General features: G+C 40.8%; 1 protein-coding gene and 2 long non-coding RNA genes across 3 annotated transcripts; 1 reads left to right on the forward strand and 2 right to left on the reverse strand.

Moving 5' to 3' along the window:
- Positions 1–746: 746 nt before the first annotated feature.
- On the reverse strand, positions 747–11,317 carry LOC144711898 (tail-anchored protein insertion receptor WRB-like protein). The gene is made up of 7 exons (XM_078586037.1): positions 11,148–11,317; positions 10,234–10,313; positions 9,295–9,365; positions 9,104–9,171; positions 8,919–9,000; positions 8,230–8,279; positions 747–955 (listed from the first exon to the last, which is right to left on the reverse strand). The coding sequence occupies exons 1-7, from the start codon at positions 11,259–11,261 to the stop codon at positions 875–877; spliced, it is 546 nt and encodes a 181-aa protein (XP_078442163.1). The 5' UTR covers positions 11,262–11,317; the 3' UTR covers positions 747–874.
- LOC144711899 (uncharacterized) lies at positions 5,544–6,363 on the reverse strand. Its single transcript, XR_013583682.1, has 2 exons — positions 6,135–6,363; positions 5,544–5,835 (listed from the first exon to the last, which is right to left on the reverse strand). It is a non-coding gene; the product is annotated as an uncharacterized LOC144711899 (long non-coding RNA).
- A 6,606-nt stretch (positions 11,318–17,923) lies between the features above and the next one.
- On the forward strand, positions 17,924–19,026 carry LOC144711667 (uncharacterized). The gene is made up of 3 exons (XR_013583630.1): positions 17,924–18,065; positions 18,155–18,242; positions 18,883–19,026. It is a non-coding gene; the product is annotated as an uncharacterized LOC144711667 (long non-coding RNA).
- Positions 19,027–19,799: the final 773 nt, after the last annotated feature.

Raw genomic sequence — 19,799 nt, forward strand, 5'->3', positions numbered from 1 at the left:
TCCCTCCGGTGCCCACTCAGTTCCATTCCAATCACGACTCTCCATCTCCGTGCTTACAGGCTCGTCATTGTCCCCCTGTCGAGCAACAACTGTTTGTCAGCGATCCTTCGCCATACTCTCGACCATTCCTGTTCTCTCCTCTCTACCCCGAGAATCTATCTCTCGTCTCTCCTACTCTCTCTCTCTCTGTGAAAGTGTCGTGACCATTTGGAATATCATTTCTGGTTTGGAAATCAAGTTTCAAGTGCGGATCAATTACGCTCCCCGACAGGTATCTTATCAGAAAGTAAATCTATATGCAAATAGATAGTAAATATATTTTTAAATAATAATTGGGAGTTATAATGGGCTATCTCAAGAGTCCTAGATTAGGATTGACAATGATCAAGGTTATGATAGGATCCCCAGCCTACGTGAAGGGCATTATCATCATTCGCTATGTTTCCTTTCCCCTATGTTCCCTTTAAATAGCACAGCCCTCCTTGGAGGAGGGCAGACTGAGATTTGGTTATTAACGATCAGCTGTTCTCTTCCTCGCTCGTCTCTCCTACATCCACGCTCCTCCTCCCTCGACGATCCCCATCCTCGCGATCGTCTTCACTTCACCGCGTCTTCAGGCGGCTCGTCCTCCACCAATCCCTACCTCCTCAGCTCGGTCCGTCCTCTTCCATTCCCGTTTCACCTCTCTACCCCGGGAACTTCTACCCTATCCTCGTCCTCTACCCTCCCTCCGATACGACCCGAGATCAAGGATCGTATCAGGTTATCATTAAATGTGCTTCCTTAATTCAAAATACAATGGCCAAAAGAGAGCCTGAGGAGAGAGAAAGTCATGTAATTAACACGTTACATATGAAAGTAGAGAGATGGTGAGTCAAGCCGCAGGACCAATCAGCTTCTGAGACAGCAGCTTGCTGACTCTGGCGGTCAACACCAGCCATGGAATCATCCCAACCTGAGTTAAGAGGCATGTTAAAGTTTGATGATTAAATTAATGGCAACAACTATACTGCACTATCGTGATGGTTTTCTACTAGACATGGTTGTTCTGTTCTGTTCGTTTGAAGCGAACAAAAAATTCGCACAAAAGAACCACACAGGGCCTTGTTCTTTGTTCTATTCTTTTTAAAAAAAAAAAACAAAATTTGCACATTCGCACAAATTTGCACAAAACTAGAACAAAATTCGCATAAAGCGAACAAAAGAACCGCACACCAGTCTGTGCAATGTTCTGTTTGAATACGTTTTTGCTCTGTTCGGAAAACCGAATAGGGCGAACAATTCGCACAAAAAGAACAGAACGACCACGTCTATTTTCGACCTGTCTCGCATCCCCTTTTTTGGGTCGTCCTGAAATCGTCCCATCCAGTAGGGATCGAGGATTCGATCTGATCGATCAAATGTTTGATCGGATCGAGCATTCGATCAATCGAAGCCGAACTTCAATCACGGGGCCAGAAAATCAATTTGGACTCAATCTGACCCATTGGATCGGATAGTATCAATCGAGCTGGTCCATTGTTTGGATCGGACAACCCCAACTGATGGTGGGTTTGAATTGGATCGGATCAAATTGTTCAAATTAATAAAAAATAAATATGCATAATAAATAAAATATGAGAAGAGAGAGAGAGAGAGAGCGAGGGAGACACAGAGAGAACGAGAGATAGAGAGAGAGAGGGAGAGAGAGACCGAGAGAGAGAGAGAGAGAGTGAGGGAGACAAAGAGAGAACAAGAGAGAGAGAGAGAGAGTGACCACGAGAGAGAACAAGTGAGAGAGAGAGAGAGGGAGACACAGAGAGAACAAGTGAGAGAGAGAGAGAGGGAGACACAGAGAGGACGAGAGAGAGAGAGCTAGAGGGAGTGAGAGAATGATAGAAAGAGAGAGTGAGCAGGGGAGAATGAGGAAGAGCGCCGGAGGACGAGAGGGATCGAGAAGGAACAAGAGAGATAGAGCGAGCACAAGAGAAGAGGGAGAGAGAGCAAGAGACAGGCAGGAAAAGAGAGAGAGAGAGAGAGAGACATAAAACGAGAAAGAGAGAGAGACATAGAGAGAGAGCGGGAGAGCCAGCTGTAGATAGAAAATGGGGGCGAGCATCAAATGTAGATAGAGAATGAGAGTGAGCATCAGATGGAGATTGAGAATGTGAGAGAGAGAGAGAGGAGAGAGAGAGATAATGAGAGAGAGAGGAGAGAGAGAGAGAGAATGAGCGCAAGAGAGAAGCAGAGAGAGAGAGAGAATGAGCGCAAGAGAGAGACACGGAGAGAGAGAGAGAGAGAGAGAGAGAGAGAGAGAGAGAATGAGCGCGAGAGAGAGACACAGAGCGAGAGAGAGAGAGAGAGAGAGAGAAAATGAGCACAAGAGAGAGACACAGAACGAGAGAGAGAGAGAGAGAGAGAGAGAGAGAATGAGCGCAAGAGAGAGACACAGAGCGAGAGAGAGAGAGAGAGATAGAACGAGCGAGAGAGCATGGGGGAGATAGCCAGAGAGAGCGCACCGGAAAGGATGAGAGAGAGAGAGTGTTAGTTTGGGAGAAATAGAGAGATGTTGAGGAGAGGAGAAGCTCCAGCCAAGGGCGGCGCCTGAGACAAAGTCTTGTAGACAAAAAGAACAAAACAAAGAAGTATATTGTTGACGGCTAGGGCTTGGGGCCTTTTAAGAGGCCCCATTACAAGGTCCCACGTGTGAGTCACTTAAAGGCTCACACGTGGGATTTTACTTAAGTGAAATTCGAATAAAAAGAAAGAACTCCCACGTGGGCCACTTATAGAACGTGGCCCACTCACAATGGAGAAAGAAATAAAGTGAAAAAGAGAGAGAGAGAGAGAGAGAGAGAGAGAGAGAGACTCGGTTCAACACCCCCCCGCAAGCTAGGTGTGGATGTTGACCATGCCTAGCTTGGACACTAACTGTTGAAATCTCGGACCAGGCAGAGGCTTGGTGAAGATGTCGGCTTTTTGGTCGACGGATGGAATGTACTCTGGTCGAATGATTCCCCGATCAATGTTCTCCGAAAGATAATGCCGATTAATGGCCATATGCTTGGTCCTGTCATGTTGAACAGGATTTCTGGCAATTGCAAGGGCAGACTGATTGTCACAGTAGAGTTTGATTCCTTCACCATCATATAATCCAATATCCTCCAACAAATGCTTCAACCAGCGAAATTCTGAGACACCCCGCTTAAGTGCTCAAAGTTCAGCTTCCGCACTAGACAGAGAGACTTCCTTCTGCTTCTTACTCCTCCAAGTGACCAAACTACCACCCAAGAGTGTACAGTAACCGGATGTAGAGCGACGATCAATCACCGACCCGGCCCAATCAGAGTCAGTATAGGCTTCTAACGTCAGACCTCCTTCACGAGTGAATAGAAGTCCTTGTCCAACAGTGAATTTCAAATATGCCAGAATCCTGTAAGCTGCTCGCAAATGAATTTCATATGGCTCACTCATGAACTGACTCAATAGGCTGACAGCATACGAGATATCTGGTCTTGTATGGTTGAGGTAAATCAGTTTCCCAATCAACCTTTGATAAAGATGTTTGTCTACCGCCGCTCCATCATCTCCTTTTCCAATCTTTACATTAATATCAAGGGGGGTTGTCGCTGGCTTACACCCCAATTGCCCAGTTTCCTACAGTAGATCCAACGTATACTTATGTTGGCTGAGAGAAATACCTTCGTTGGAGTATGCAACCTCAATACCCAAAAAATACTTCAATGGTCCAAGTTCCTTCATATCAAATTGTTTGGACAGTGCCTTGGTCAACCGATCAATTTCTTCTATATCTCCACCAGTAACAAGTATATCGTCCACATAGACTAGTAGAACAGTAACTGCTCCACCTGCTCCCTTCTTGATAAAGAGAGCATGATCTCCTCTAGCTTGATAGTAATTCAATTCTACCATGGCCTTGGTGAAGCGTCCAAACCATGCCCTCGGTGATTGTTTCAACCCATACAGAGCCTTCTTCTGTCGACATACTTGATTTGGTTTTTCTGTCAATCGATATCCCGGGGGAAGCTGCATATAGACTTCTTCTTCCAACTCTCCATGGAGAAATGCGTTCTTCACATCAAACTGAAAATTTTCCCAATCACACTTAGCTGCAAGTGCAATCAAGACCCGGACGGTGTTAAACTTTGCTACTGGCGCGAATGTTTCACCATAATCAATTCCCTCTGTTTGTGTGTAACCCTTTGCCACTAGTCTGGCCTTGAGCCTTTCTAACGTTCTATCTGCCAGAAATTTGGGTGTGAACACCCATCGACATCCCACTGCCTTCTTTCCCTTGGGCAGGGAAGTAATCTCCCAAGTGTCATTCTTCATGAGAGCATACATTTCATCATCCATAGCTGCTTTCCAACCCGGATCTCGGAGGGCATCCTCGACTGTCTGGAACAACAATTTCACCCAGCAGAGTGAGAAAACTCCGATACTGACTGCTCAGTTTTTCATATTGCACGTAATGGCTGATTGGGTACTTCGCCTTAGCTCGGCACGACCTTACTCCCTTCCTCAATGCTATAGGCCAACCTGAGTCATCATCCGGTGCTTCTACATTCGTATCTGCAACTGCATCTTCTAGTGAGTGTTCCGGAACTTCTTGGGTCAATTCTTCCTCAGGATTAATTTGATTGTCCATAGCTCCCGCTGGTTCACCCTGCTCATCCGAAGGCTGAATCAATTCATCTTCGGCATCATCAACTATCTGCCCGCTTGTGTTGACCTCGATCTCCCCAGCTGGAGTGGCAGTAGAACAATGGGTTTGATCAGGAGTCAAATGACGTAGAAATTCAAATACGTGTGAGCCTTGTTCAGTCTGGGTTGTCGCAGACACATTTTCAGCAGTGGAGTACAGTTCTGTCTCGTTAAACACCACATCTGCCGACACAAAGAATCTTCTTGAAGGAGGGTGAAAGCACCTATATCCCTTTTGAGTCCCAGAGTATCCAACAAATATGCAACGGATTGCTCATGGGTCAAGTTTGCCTAAATTCTGATGCACATACACCACACATCCGAATACTCGAGCAGGAAGTCCAGAGAACAGACGAACTTTCGTAAAAAATTCTCGTAGTCGATCCAGGGGACTGTTAAGATCAATGACTTTCATAGGAATTCTGTTTATCAGATAGGCTGCTGTCTGTACCGCCTCTCCCCAGCATTTCTTGGACAACTTTGCTTGAAATAATAGTGACCTGGCAGTGGCCAATGTGTAACCCAAACGCCTCTCAGCTAGCCCATTTTGCTGAGGGGTGTTGACACATGACGTCTCATGTATAATCCCCTGGCTCATAAAGTACGACTTAACTTCGGCATTGAGAATTCAGTTCCATTATCAGATCGAAAACGTTTGATCTTCTTCCCAAACTGATTCTGAATTAAACTGCAGAATTCGATAATTACTGTTGGCACTTCTGCTTTAGATTTCAGCAAGTATAGCCACATCGCCCGACTGCAGTCGTCAACAAACACAATGAAATAACGGCTGCCCGTTAAACTCTCCACTGGGCAGGGCCCCCAAACATCACTGTGTATACAATCAAACGGGGAAGAGCAGCGATCATCCATAAATTTAAAAGTAGTTCTTCGAAGTTTGGCCATACAACAGGCCTCACAAAACAATTTTTCAGCTAAAATCCCATTAAACATAGAGGGATAACAAGTCTTAAGTAAGTCAAAAGGAGGGTGTCCCATCCGTTGATGTAGACGGATCACCCTTTCCTCCTTGGTGATCGTATGTTGTGACACCATGCATTGTCGAGGCAAGCCATCAAGGATGAGTAAGCCACCTTCCCTCCTAAAGGACGAAATCTTCCTCCCGGAGACCTTGTCATACAAAAAACAGTCATAACTGTCCAGAATAAATTGACAACCCAAATCATCAACTACGTTTTGTATAGATATCAAGTTTGTCCTTAGGCCCTCTACATGTAAGACTTCTTTGAGGAGCCCAAGGGGGGGAACCCGAATCTTTCCAACTCCCTTTACTGACAGATAACCATCTCCAGCTGTTTGGACTCTATGTGTCACTTCAGCAGGGCTATACTCGCTGAATTGCGACGCATCTGGGGACATATGATCTGTTGCCCCAGTATCGGCAATCCAATCATGGGGAGAGGAATTACCTGACTTTGCCAATGAGGTAGAGCTGAGTTTTTCTTGCACTTCTTCAACTGCTTGACTCGTCCCGGCTGCTCCAGAGTTTTGTGGTTGAGAAGTAGATACATAAGCCTTCTTCCCTGCGTTCTGATTCTTCCATGCTAGCTTCCAACAATTCTCTTTAGTATGTCGACGCCTTTTGCAGTAGGCGCAGAACAGTGCATCACGACTGTCTTCCCCTTCTGGTGAAGCAGTCGAGTTAGTGGTGGACGAGTGGGCCAGCTCGTATTTGGAGCCGCTTTAGCCTCTGGCTTCCTTGATAAAAATGCAGCGGAATTTTGAGTCTGAGGATCAGAGGCAACACGCAGTCGACTCTCTGCCTGTCTGATTGCTCCAATAGCTTCTTCCAGACTAGGCAATTTTTCTCTGTGCAGGAGCTGGCTCCTCACAGATTCATACGTGGGATTGAGACCCATCAGAAAAGTAAATAATCTCTGCTTCAGAATATACTGCCGCTCCACTGACTGTGGGTTGTGAGTGGGCCACAAGTAGTCAATTTCTCTCCAGACTGCTTTCAGTTTTGAGGAGTACTGAAGTACATTGTCCGTCCCTTGACGTGCTTGAGTCGCCTGGACATTTAACTCGTAAATCCTCCAGTCATGACTCTGTTCTTCACTGTATTTCTGAATATCATCCCACATTTCTTTTACTGTATCACTGTAGAAGAAATCTCGCCGCATCTCTGGTGTCATCAATCTGAGCATCCAGCTGAGGATCAGAGATTCCTCAGCCCTCCATTTTTTGTACTCTGGATCCGATGCAGCTCTTGGATCATCTGTCAAGTGGTCTCCCAGCTGGCATCCATACAGAGTGAGAGTGACCATCTTGGACCACTCAAACATATTTCCCCCATCAAACTTGACTTCTGGTGGGGGAAAAATAAAGTTAAGACGACCAGCATCTTGAACTTGAGGAGAGTCAGACTCTCCTTGTCTAACTCCACTCAGTCCTTCATCAACAGTAGCCAAACTTTCATCGCCATTGTTTGCCATTGCAGACAGAGCTTGAGGGAATCTGAGACGAGCTAACAGCAACAGGGAACACCTCCAACAACGACTTGATCTGCTCCAGTTGATGAGCCCTTCGAGGATCAGAGATGCTCTGATACCATGTTAGTTTGGGAGAAATAGAGAGATGTTGAGGAGAGGAGAAGCTCCAGCCAAGGGCGCCTGAGACAAAGTCTTGTAGACAAAAAGAACAAAACAAAGAAGTATATCGTTGACGGCTAGGGCTTGGGGCCTTTTAAGAGGCCCCATTACAAGGTCCCACGTGTGAGTCACTTAAAGGCTCACACGTGGGATTTTACTTAAGTGAAATTCGAATAAAAAGAAAGAACTCCCACGTGGGCCACTTATAGAACGTGGCCCACTCACAATGGAGAAAGAAATAAAGTGAAAAAAAAAAGAAAGAAAGAGAGAGAGAGAGAGAGAGAGAGAGACTCGGTTCAACAGAGAGAGAACGAGAGAGGGAGAGCGAGCAAGAGATAAAGAGATAGAGAGAGAGCTAGAGAGAGACAGAAAGAGAGAGAGAGAGACAGCGGGCAAGATAGAGGGAGAAGTAAGGAGAGAGAAAGAGCGACCAAGCATGAGAGAAAGAGAGAGAGATTTCTTTATTTTTTGAACTGTTCAGACAAAATCGATCAATTTTTATTTCTGAAATGGAATTGATCAAAAATCTAGGTCCAACTCGAAAAATTTCCTTGTTTGATCAAAAGATTTGATCTGTTCAGATTGAATCCTGTTCTGATTCAATCAAATCATTTGATCAAAATTCGACCTATCTGACTCAATTTAAACCCTAATCCCTACGTCCAGGAACCGTCCGGTAAGGAAACAAGCGCGTCCCTAGCATCACAATTCAGTATGAGATCGAGAATGCAAAACGATGGAAATTTAAAACATTTTTCCCATTTGCCATCCAATGCCTGCGGACGAATTTCAATCTCGTCTGAGATCAGATGCATTGGGTGGGATGATTTTTTCATCCCGAGATGAAAAAACCATCCTGAGCGCACCCATGCACCTTAGCAACAGCTAAGAGGAGGGAACGGGGTTCTAATACCTCGATTACGCCGGATACCGGATCACCAGCTTTCCATGACAACATCCTCCCTACAGGATAAATGGCCCCATTAATTGATTCTGAAATTCAATTATTTAATCAGTAATTTTATCATGGAAATGGATTGCTAGATATGACCTGCTGGAGTTAAAAAGTTAAGCAAAATATTATGCCTAGTTTTGGTTTATCATTGACTTTTTGGCAGAATGAAGAGATAGAGATTAATGAAAGATAATGAAGAAGGAAAGAACTCTGAGAATCAAAAACTAAAACCATACGTCCTGTCCCAGACCGCCAGAAGTTAACTGGTCAGGTAGAGTTGGGATACAACACAAATGTATAGAGAGATGGAAATATGAAGGACAAGGAGTAATAAATATGGGGGGAAAGAAAGATAGAAAATGAATGACGGGATGAGAAAGAAGAAGAGAGAGAAATTGATATAATAGAAGAGGATGTGAGAGGATAACACAGCTAAAGGACATCGAGATAAAAATGTGGGAATGGTGGGTGATGGAAAGAGAGATAGAGGACGAAACAGTAAAAATTAAATTGAAGAGCTAAGAAATTTCCAAGCAACAACAGCTAAGAAATTTCATGTCATTTGGGATGAAACCTAACAAAAAGAGGGAAAAGTTAGAGAGAGAAACAAAAAAAGAAAACAAGAAAAACATATTAGCGAAATTCACCTAGAGGCTGAAGAAGCTGCCGAGGAACCACTGCAACGGGAACTCCCCAAAACCACCAGATAAGACCGAGATATACGGTGAACTAAAAGAAAACCAAAAATTATTTTCATGAAGAAGCGGCATATCCTTTAAAAAGAATAAAGAGTATTATAAAAAATACCAATTAATAATTCACGATAGCTCACCTTCACACCCGAAAATGTTTTTGCCCAGGAACCATATGATACCTTTTTGTCATTACTTTCCAGCTGAACTGGAGACATGAAAAATTATTAGCACACAAGTTCATTGAGAATGTAAACGAATGTAAGCTTATTTAATCATAAGTCTTAGAAAAAAGTGGTGAAATGCATGCCTCCGGATTAATATTACTTACTCTTTGCAAGCTCCTTCTCTTTGGCTGCGGCTGTCCGTTGAAGCTTCGCAGCCTGAGCAAATGAGGATGGTCTGCACAAAGGAAAAACATTTTTCTTCATGCAACCACACATATCATTGAAAGTATGATCGAGGTAGTTAATAAATAAAAAATTCACGTGAAATAATTAAGCAGAACTGAATCATAGTATATTAAGTGACAAGACCCTAAGACTAACTCAGAATCAGGATGGCAGCCAACAAAACTGAAAAGCAGTCGCCATATCGTTATCACCATATCATTGGCCGCTGATCGTATTTCGATGACAATATAGATCACGTAATCATCATTCTAGCTCTGTACAACTTATGATGTAGAGGGCAAATTCGTCATCGTCACCCTGTGGCAGGCAAATGATAAGGACTATGAGGGGGCACCATCGTCCTATCATCATCTGAAGGAGACAAGATAGAGAATAATATTTGCAGAAAAGGCTATAATATACAAAATCAACTCATCCTATCACCATCATCATCCTTGTCATTTGTCCCCTTCTTCCACACCTGCCTATGAATGACAATACGGATGATGATTTGCCATTGTGCCATCTCCCTAGTCCTAGCAAATCATAACTCACAAGACTTCTCCCCTATCCCATTACTATTCATCGATTGCTCAGATAGGGATCATTCTCCCATGAGGGATAATAATGTTAAAAATAATAATTCAAAACACCAGCATGAAATACTATAATCGCAAGATTTTGGCCAAATAACAAGCAAGAAAAATGCACGGCAAGAACAATGCAGATGAAGGTAAATGGCAAATGAAATGCAATAGCAATAATGCTTTTAAGGGAGTTTTTTTTAACAGATAAATTTGTTCAAAAAATGAAGATTATAATGTCTATTATTCATATTTGTCTCCAGAAAAGGATTAAATGAAGCATATGAAACCTACGTTGATAGCAAGCTGGCCTGCTTCAAAAGATCTGATATTTCTATTCTTAATCGCTTCTCTTCTGCAGTTCTGGAATCCCTCTGATAAATATGTACAGACTCATATTAATATCGGAACACTCAAAATAATTATAAATTCAAAAAGGATAGTATGATACAGAAGCCGCGCACAATTTTACAAGAAGACGGCAATAATGGAGTGTAAATCAGCAAAGCCCTTGTCTCGAGTTAACTCCAACAACACTGACGGAAGGCGTGAATAAAGCATCTAATATCAAAACTACGTAACATGCGGTTGCAAAATCCAAATTTTCCTACTTCCAAAGGTAACCATGAGAAAGAGTTTTTGTTTTAAGTTATATTTAATTCCCACAATGGATGATGACTAAGCTTTCGAAGAGAGCAAACGAGGTAATGTGCATTGGTTCTACAGGGAGCAGATATGAGTTCTGGTAAGAGCTCCAAGACTTATCGCAGCCAGAAATATCAATATTTCAACCACGTCACACGTACAATATAGACGGCACGCGTAGCTTTTAATTTAGATTATGGGGCAGAAGAAAGAATTTGGCAAGAGTCGGAACATAATTCCCAAAGTTCCGGCAATTTTTCACTGGCGTATTGATCATTTTTTTTTGAAGAAACTTTTCACAACATGATCATTTTTTCACTGGCGTATTGATCATGTTGTTTCTTTTGGTACAATCTTTATCCCAACACAATAATCAAACAACGGCAGTCTTTTCTTTTTTAGGGAAACGCATCTCCTCGATTCTACGGAAGATCGTGATCAGCAATATAACCAACGAAACACGGCAGTGAATTTGCAACCCCCCGGCGGGAAAAATGAGATTATTAAGACACCCAAATGTCAGATAATTCAATCGTAATTCAGAATTGAAGAAAAAGAGAGACCTTTTTAAGACGATCGAAAAATCGATCAACGAACTGAAATATGCCGACGAGGAGGAATATGATCAGCGGTGCATGAGAATGGAACCGACAACCATCTGCGCCGTTCTCGTCCATCGCTCTTGCAACCTCTCTCCCCTTCTAAGCTTTTCCTTCTTCTGATACTGCGGTCGGCATTCCAGTTTTAAATAGGGTACCGTTCATAAACTTATTTTGGTAAGTTGTTATGTTCATGTAGTGGGAAGATACGATATAGTTGTTTGTACAATTATTCACACAAAATTGATTGGAGCATAATGTAATTTTATGGAAATTGATTTTCTTCAAAATCAAGTCCCAAGCTCAATCTTTCTGGAGAGAAAATTAAGTATCACAGAGAAAGTTCTCATATGTAATTTGATGGAAATTAATATTAGAGAGTGATGGAGAGAGAAATGGATGTTTGACTTAGATGATGATACTAAGAGAGAGAAGTGGGGTTTGAGAGAGGAAGATAGGTAGAGTGATAAGATCCCAGAGTTGATATTAGAGTGGTGGAGAGAGAAATGGATGTTTGACTTCGATGATGATGATACTAATGATGGAAATATTTGTGGCCGGCAAGCCAATCACACATTCCACATCTCGTTCCATGTTCATTAATACAACATATTCATTATAGTGCATGTGTGATGGTTATAACGAAGTCCGTGAATACATGATCAGACTTAGTGAATTATAATGAGACCGTAATACGGAGATCACTAGTCTTTAAGCATGTGTTCTAAACATTCCTATTCGAAGGATATGCGAGAAGGACATCAAAGTATCCGGATAGAATAGCACTATCTAACCTCACTCATATGATGAGTATGGCCGGTCCCGTAGCCATTAGTGTGGCGACACTAAGGATAGATAGTGGGTGCTCTTTAGTGGAAAGAGTTCACTGAATTGATCCGTACGAATCCCTGAATAGTATTATACCAAACTGTCAATCAAGTTGATTCACGTCACGGTTGTGTAAGTGGTCCTTTGACTTGAGACACCAAAGACGTCTTGTGGACGGACAGTTGTACTTTGGCAATGGCCAACGAGTCTCTAATCATGGGATTCTAAATGGTCTTAGTTCGGGTGCATCAAGAAGTACACGAAGGCGATTGAGTGGTCAAGATGGGATCGTCCACCCTCGGTATAACAGGTGACAGCTCAAGGAAGACGATGCAACGAAGTCCTTGGCCAAGGCAGTGAAATATCGGAGAAGAGTTCTCTGATGATTTTCGAATGCATCAATACTAACTCGGATGATCGATTAGGGTTTGACAGTTGACCATACCCTAAGTTGTCCAAGGAACGTCAAGTGGATGAGGGATTATACATACACGGTAACCGATGATGAACAGGTTCCATGAGTGAGTCGATACACACTCCTTTGTATCTTCTAGGACACGAGGTGTAGCTTGGCACCCCACGTGTCGGAGTCTCGACCTATCGATTGGGTTAAATTGATCCGAAGTTAATTAATTTATATGATGATATAGTTAATTAATTTGGAAGGCCAATAAAGGTTATTGGGCCGCTGGAGTCGTTAACTAGACTGATACATGGGCCTAGAGGGTCACACGCAAATGGTCTTTTGGACGTTAGAAGATATACTTAAGTTTTGGGGGTTTTTATAAAAAATACCCGCATAGTATAAATAGGGGAAGGCCCTGAACGAAATTCACCGAGGCCAGAATTGTTCAGGGGCCTTTCCCCTTCTTCTCCACTCTCCCCACACCCCCTCTCCATCCCTGATGTGATCAGGACGACGTAACGACGCCGACGGAGAAAGAACGGGGCTCGTCAACGAGAAGGAGGAGATCCGACGCGCCGAGGACCGCGTGGATACGTCTAGGGGCTACACATTTGAGCAGCTCGACTCATCTCACTCCAGGATCCAAGAAATCATGGATGCGATCCATGCAAAGGTTCTTCGTTTTATGGTTTTATCGATGCAGTTATGATTCCGTTACGTGTCTTCCGTTGCGTGGAATCCTCATTTCATCCATGTCAAGGCCTCTAGAACCTAACATACTTCAAATAGGGGTGTTAAGAACACACATTTAAAGACTAATGATCTTTGTGTTTTGATATCATCATAATTCACTTGGTCATTGCCTTAAATCCAAGGGTGTATTTTTTTAAGGATGGGGTATGTTTATGTATTAGGGACTACGGATGGATTGAGGAGGTTAAGACATAACTACCCATAAATTTTTAGGCCTAAAATCCTTTTAGATTGTTTGATATTGCCATTTGAAGTTTGCACACTCATAACCGTTGATATTCTCTCTATCCTCATAATCCACTCTTGGTAGCATACATTAATGATTCGCTGAATGTGCCTCAATTTGCAATAAAATCCAATCATTTACATGCTTTATACACTTTAATTATTGCTCTAAAAGAGAATGACACATGTCCCTACAATAGTTAGAAAATAGAGAAAAAATAAAGATGCATCTAATGCACCTTTTTTGTCATTCAATATCATTCTGCCATTTATTGATAACGTAAGAACTAGTGAGTACTTTTTAAAAAAATGCCCTGTTTTTTATATTGGCATGAATTTTTGTTTAGCTTAAAAAATATTGGATTATGTGCCATTGTCATTGGGTGCTGCTGATTATTCTCTAACGCCAATCATTTGATGTAGCCAATGACTGATGGACACCAATCATTGGACAAATTGGGTTGCGACACCTAGCACGGAAGATTAAATCAAAAGAATAAACAATATTTTAAAACTACTTTGTATCTTATAGAGCACGAGGTGCATCTTGGTACTCCACATGCTAGAAAGTTAACATGTTGACTAGGTGAAATTGATCCTTGATTGATTAATCAATAAGTCGATATAATTTATTGATAAACTTGTAAATTGGAGTATTGAAGTTATTAACTAGACTAATACACACGCCTACAAGGTCACACGTATAAGATCTATAGACTTAAGTGTGAAGGATTTTTATGAGAATATGACAAAACAAATATATAGAAGGGTCACACATTTTAAGTGCCCATGCCAGCCTGACCTGGGAGGTCCCCCTATTCTTCTTTTATCTCAGGCCACTACCATCACTAGTGAGACTTGACGGTGAGAAGATGTACAATATCTTCAAGGACAATTGCAGATGTTGAGAAGAGATCCAACACCACATTGATCGTGTGGGTGCTAGACGCCAGATACATGAACTGCTTGAAGAGACTCTTCCACAAAGCAAAGTGAGGGTGGAACAAGTTACATGTAAGTAGGGTTCGCCCAACCGATATCCGTCCGATATCCGATATCAGACAACCAATATCCAATATCCAGGAGAAAACTGGGACGGTCTCTGATATCAGATATCGGATATCGGTCGATATCCGTCCTTTAGGTGTAGACGGATATCGATAGCGGATATTGGGGGGGTGAGGACGAAACTGGTATCGAATACCGGATATCAGATTTTGATATCCGGATATGGGACCCGGTATCCGGATATCGATATCTGGTATCGACAGAAAAAAATAAGCTTTACATAACATTCAATGACTTATGCACATCATCGTCGTAAGGTTTTGATATATTATTAGCCTCAGTCAAAATATAGAGTGCAAAATTTTTATTTTCTTCCGTATGGGATAACAGGATTCGAAGTTTAATGTAAACTCAGAATCCCGTTATCCCACATGGAAGAAATTAGAAAATTTTATCTGTATATATTAAATCAGTCCGACTATATATTGAATGGTAAAATAATATTTTAATCTATACTCGTATATTTAAAGGCCCTTATATATGTTTATCATTTAACATAATAACACATCGTCCAATAAATAGAAATGATAAGTTCTATTTTCTTCCATATGGGATAAAGGGCTTCAGAGTTTAACACCAAACCTGAATCCCGTTATCCCATATGGAAGAAATTGAAAATATTCGGATGTATATATTAAACGAGATGTGTAATCAATCAGAAAGCTCTCCTATTACTCTCTTGCCCACACAAATCCATTCTAATCACTGAACATTTATCAGTTAATAATATTTTAAAGTATCCTTTCGATGTGGATATCGAAATCCGATATCCACACCCGATATCCGATGTCGTCATCCTCCCCCCTGAGACGGAGGCGGATGACGACATTGAGACGGATGTCGGTATCAGATATCGGCACTCTAGCAACCGATATCGAGTATCCGGATATTGAAAAAACGGATACCGTAAATTCCCTGTCCGGTATCCGATACTTTATCCGTCCTGATACCAGCATCCGGTACCGGTATCACGACAAGCGAACACTACATGTAAGGTGATAATATAACCTTTGAATTTTTAGCTTGATAATATATGGTTAGATTGATTGTGTGACATTTGTTATTTAAATAGTCAATAAAGCCCAAGAAAAACCCAAGAAGTGGGAGCCATTTGATCAATAAAACAAGTCATAAGACATCCAGATAAGAAGGCACTCTCTTTCAATACCTATCCTTATTACCATCAAGTCTCGTCGTAAATAGAATAATTTTGGTTGAGTAGAACCACAAAAATTTTGGTTGAGTAGGTCCCTCTATCTAAAAAATAGGCCAACTGAGTTCCTCCCTGGTTTGAACTCGTTGATCCCCTTTAGGAGGGAAATTGATGGGTTAGTAGATAGATCTAGGTTGTGGATCAGAGCCTCATACAGCTCCTTTGAATATGAAATGTGAATTTTCTCTTTTTTACCCCAATAGCCTAATGGATTAGGTTTAAGCTCCCTAGAGGCTTTGATCCATTAGCTTTAAGCTTCCTAGCTTTAAGCAGTATTAGTTGAAAATGGTAATATTAAGCAAATAATCTTCTTTGTAGAAAGAAAATAATATCACAAAACTTTGTAAGTGACATGATAGATATTGTCTTTAGTTGGAAATATGATCCTATGAGAAGTTATTGATTTATTCATGCATTGTTTTATAATTTTGATAATTTTAAATTACTATACATATTTCAAATAAAAAATTATTTTGGCACAAGGACAATGAAAAACATGTTGAACCAAGACCCTCCCATGTAAATTTCAAATAAAAACAATTTATGTTGGCGCAAAGACGATGAACAACGTGTTCAACCTTTACATTTTGTCTACCCCTTTTTTATATTTTATTTTTTCCTCGTGGAGATTTAAGGAATCTATGATTGATTTATTCATGCATTATTTTATAATTTTGATAAAGTTACATTACTGTATATATTTCAAATAAAAAAAAGTTATTTTGGCACAAGAACTATGAACAACATGTTGAACCAATAACTTCTCATATATATTCAAATAAAAACAATTTATTTTGGCGCAAAGAGGATGAACATGTTCAACCTTTACATTTTGTCCACCCATTTTTTGTATTTTATTTTTTCCTCGTGAAGATTCAAGGAATCCATGATTTGTTCTTGAATGTATAGAAATAGCATGCATGTTATATTGAAGAAAAGTAACTAGAATGCAAGAAAAACAAGAAAGCTAATCTTATGAACAACATAGATACTTATATATTGTGCATTTGAATTTATCAACAAACTTGTGATTCCAGGAAAATTAGTTGGGAATGAAAAATGACAAATTCAACCAAGTTAGCATACAAGACGAGTTGAAAGGGTATAAAGTTATATTATCTATTGCATTTTCATTTGTCTCGGTCAAGAAATAACTTTAAATTAAATGAGATAAGTTGATAAAACATATTGCATATTGAAGAGGACTTATTATTTTCTATCATTTGGTGTCTAATAATTTTGAAAAATATAAGTGACCTTGAATTATAAATTCAGTGGAAGGCTAGATTGAGATGGACTATTTGCATACAGGTTGAAGTTGATTAAGTGACACCGATTCAGCTTGAAGGAAGATTATAATATTATTAAGAAACACAGAGAGTTAGTTTGAGAGACTGGTTTGGGCCGTTTGAGTTGAAATTGAAAGTGAGATAGGAGATAATTATTTGAATTGAATTAGGAGATTGAGAGATGGGAATTGATAAGAAAAAAAATTAGAAACTGATATGGATATTGATATGAGAGTAATAAAGAGCCTATATTTATTTGTAATGAACCTTGAAAAATGAAATCATTCATTTCATGCTTTAGCTATTTTTAAAAAATAATAAAGTTAAAGAGGGATACAGAAGTGTGCAGCTTTGAGGAAGGCTTTGATGGCAGATGGAGGTAGAAAATTCACTATAAGTAGAGACAACGCCTACTTATATGTATTAACTATAATATTAACTATGACATACAAATCCTTTATATGTAGGGCCAACGCCTTTTTCGTCCTCTACTATTGACGGGGCATAATTTAAGTGAGCATATGGGAAAAGACATTATCCACAACAAGACCTGGTACCATCTAAAACCTATATACAAGACCCTCCTACCTCCACTCTTTAAATTGAACTTCATATACTTAGAATGACCAACTTAGTATCATACACAAGTACATGATATAAGTTTTGAATGCGTAATTTACTCCCCAATCTGGTTTAACTGAAGTCCATAAATTAACATTAGCAACCAAAGTTCTTTGGCTCCAATAGTTCTTCATGACTTTGACTCTCATGAACCTTGTCTTGTCATATCCAATGCACAGGGCCGATATCATATCAATCCTAATAATCATGCATAATTGACATATCTATCCAACCAAATGCTGCCACGTGTCCTTCCAGATACCTTCATAAAAATCTGGATCAATATGAGTGAATATATATTAAAGTGTTAATGTTCGACTAAAGTTTTCACGTGTCCCTTGAATTTCTATAAAATAAGAGTTCTTCGTTTTCGATCTCTCCTTCACATCCAAATGTCTCTCTCAGAGTTGGGCAGAGCTCGCGCGTGATCGTCCATGGCGGTAGCACCAGGCAAGTGTTTACTTGTCACTGGACTTTCGGTAAGAGAGCTTCCAATGTCCTCTCCTATATATTCTTCGCCGTTTTCGGCGTCTAATTGGATGGTGTTCTTAAAAAAAACGGTTTGCAGGAGGTAGGGCATGCGCCGCTGATTATGATAGTACTGGAGAATCTGAAGGCTTCTCATCCCGATCTTAAATTTCGAGGATTTTACACCGGTAAGCTTTGATTTTAATCCTTTATTGGTCACTGTACCTCTCGTTTACATGATCTTTGTTCGTGAGAATGCCGCTGTGTAGTGTTTACATTCTCTTATTATTTTATGTATTTGTGCTCTAGGAGAGGCGAGAGGAGTATTGCCTTAAAGTGATCTTTAAGGCAAATGTTCGCATTCGCAGTACAAACTATGTTAATTGGATTCATTATAATAGTGAAACAAAAGAGATTTAAGTGACACGTAACAGTGGATCTCAACTTGGATTTGCTCATAAAAAACATAAATCTGACTGATTGCTTCTTCACCTGGTGGGTTAATTTCTTGTGAGAAGAAAAAGACAACGCGAATTTGATCACGATTTTACAAAGCGCCAGGATCAACTAGGCTAGATTGACAACTTTTCAACAATGGATCATCAGATTTATATCGACGTAGATGAATAGGATGTTCTTTGTTTGACACAAACATCATTCAACAACTGCGTATACATCAATTGTTCATTTATTATTCTGGCTTTTGGTTGTACATCCGTAATCAAGACTGCCACGGTTTAGAAAAAAAACATAGATTTCATCCGAAATGTTTATCCCCTTTAAAATATGGTCATGAGGTGCCAAAATAACTTTATTTTTTAATTGTAGCTCGGAGTTGCAACGGTGGCCCGCAGTAGGAAACTACAAAAGTAGACGTGTCATCCTTCGAATCCCTTGTACTGCCTGAGTTGTATGTACGAAATGCTTTGCCAATTGATGCAAGAACTATCAATCAAATTTCATTTTCTCTCAGTTTCTGGATCATTTGTTTTACTTTCCAGGTAAAATGGAGCTGTTCAGTTTGCCGTTCCTCCCTGCCGTTCTTCGAATTCTTGACTCAGTCATCCCCTTTCTGGTTTCATACCATCTCCGTAGGCACACATCACCCTTTCAAATTTAGCTGATTTTACTCTTTACAATCAAGATTTGCCACACAAGGATACCAATCACTAGATCACAACTGTTTGGTCTAATAAGATCCACAGTTGTAAAGGTGGATGACGGTATATGTTATCCGCTCTGTCACTTACCGTCATCAGTCATTCGTCCTGGCCTCTGAACTGAAAAAGGGAATGAAAGCCTTCGTGCCTTCCTTCGCATTCAAAACCATTACAGGGTGCAGGTGATTTACACTAAGTTTGCAACTATAGTTCCAGATCGTCCCGTACGTGGACGAAGGACGGGATGGGACGGGACGAATTTCGTCCCTTCCTAAGTCCGATGTTAGCTCAGGTACGAAGGACGGGACGGTTTTTCGTCCACCGACAAAAAAACCGTCCCGTCCAATAATCTTCGGACGATTTTTCGTCCCGTCCAGTCCTCCCGGAAAATCGAAATTCGTCCCTGACGAAATAACACATTTTATAATTTTAATATATTATAATAGATTATAATATATTATAAATTGTCCTAGCAGGCCACGTGGCAACATCTCAACCGTCGGATGTGAATCCGGCGGTTTTCCGTCCAGATTCGTCCGTCCATCGTCTGGAGACCTCCGGACAGACGATTTTTTCGTCCCACGG

Source organism: Wolffia australiana, chromosome 14, assembly GCF_029677425.1.
Source record: "Wolffia australiana isolate 7733 chromosome 14, ASM2967742v1".
Taxonomy (NCBI): Eukaryota; Viridiplantae; Streptophyta; class Magnoliopsida; order Alismatales; family Araceae; genus Wolffia; species Wolffia australiana.